This window comes from Arachis duranensis, unplaced genomic scaffold (assembly GCF_000817695.3).
Source record: "Arachis duranensis cultivar V14167 unplaced genomic scaffold, aradu.V14167.gnm2.J7QH unplaced_Scaffold_118229, whole genome shotgun sequence".
Classification (NCBI taxonomy): Eukaryota; Viridiplantae; Streptophyta; class Magnoliopsida; order Fabales; family Fabaceae; genus Arachis; species Arachis duranensis.
In genome coordinates this window covers 1-1,315 of record NW_026263853.1, presented here as the reverse complement: position 1 = coordinate 1,315, position 1,315 = coordinate 1, and the positions used below count along the sequence as shown (strand labels likewise).

General features: G+C 41.6%; 1 protein-coding gene across 1 annotated transcript; it reads right to left on the bottom strand.

The window, feature by feature from the left end:
* Positions 1-334: 334 nt before the first annotated feature.
* On the bottom strand, positions 335-1,312 carry LOC127743793 (cytochrome b-like). The gene has a single exon (XM_052255971.1). The coding sequence runs from the start codon at positions 1,310-1,312 to the stop codon at positions 419-421; it is 894 nt and encodes a 297-aa protein (XP_052111931.1). The 3' UTR covers positions 335-418.
* Between the last annotated feature and the right edge of the window lie 3 nt (positions 1,313-1,315).

Here is a 1,315-nt window from a genome sequence, read left to right as displayed (position 1 = left end):
CGGTAACACCTCCAAGACCAAGAGCCGCGGATAATCTAACTCTAACAACGGGTATTCATCCCATCTCGAGTTCTAAACTATTCTGATGATTGACACGTTGATTTTAGTACCCCTTAAATGATAGGGTGGGTTCGTATGTTTTTGTGAAAGCTCGGCTCCAGTTATTGCTGATGTCCAGTCATCCACATTGGAATTCCTTGGAAAAGAAGGCTAACTGCTTGTTGGCTGGGAGCTGTATGAGCGGTAAGTCTATTAGCACGATGATTCTTCTTCGCCTTTATTTCAAAAATCTTTGCCCTATCTAAGCTATATAAAAATAGCCAACAAAAAAAGGTATGCGCTTGTCAATTCATTCTTGGTGTAATACGTAAATGATTGGTGTCATAATTTTTCACTGATCAGGTGTGGGCTTACAGGGCTAGGGCTCATCCGTGTAAGAATTAGGAATTCCTCTTCCAACTCGTCCCGGAATGGGCGTTATGGCAAAGAACAAGAAGAAAACTAAAGGAGGAATTTGTCCAATAGTAACAAAAGGTGCCTCCACTGGTTGACATCCGATCCAACCTAGTAGTAAGCGATCCGCCAAAAGCAACCAAAATATTCCTTGGTGAATCGGGCGAAAACTTGAACTACGCACATACATACTTTTAAAAAAAGGTAAAGCCAACAGACATATAAAAACTGGTGCTATTGCGGCTACACCTCCCGATTTGTCAGGTATACTACGAAGAATGGCATGGATCGGTAGGAAATACCATTCCGGCACAATATGAGGCGGGGTGGGCATCGGATTAGCAGGTATATAATTGTCGGGATGCCCCAAAACATTAGGAGCATAAAAAATCCAAATGGAAAAAAAGATAGCAAAAGCTACCCAACCTACTAGATCCTTTACATAAAAATAAGGGTAAAAAGAAATTTGATCCATCTCTGAATGTACACCCAATGGATTATTTGATCCATATTGATGCAATGCGGCCAGATGAAGAAGACTGGCGCCCACTAAAATAAAGGGGAGTAAATGATGAAGACTAAAAAAACGATTTAAGGTGGCATTGTCCACGGAGAAACCACCCCAAAGCCAAGTAACTATGGTATCTCCTACTACCGGTATGGCGCTAGCTAAGCTTGTAATTACTGTAGCTCCCCAAAAGCTCATCTGACCCCAAGGTGGTACGTATCCTGTAAAAGCTGTCACAATCATTAATAGGAAGATTACAACTCCGAGACACCGAACAAATTCCCTAGGACTGCTATAACTCGCATGATATAGACCACGAAAAATATGAAGGTGAACCACAATGAGAAACATACT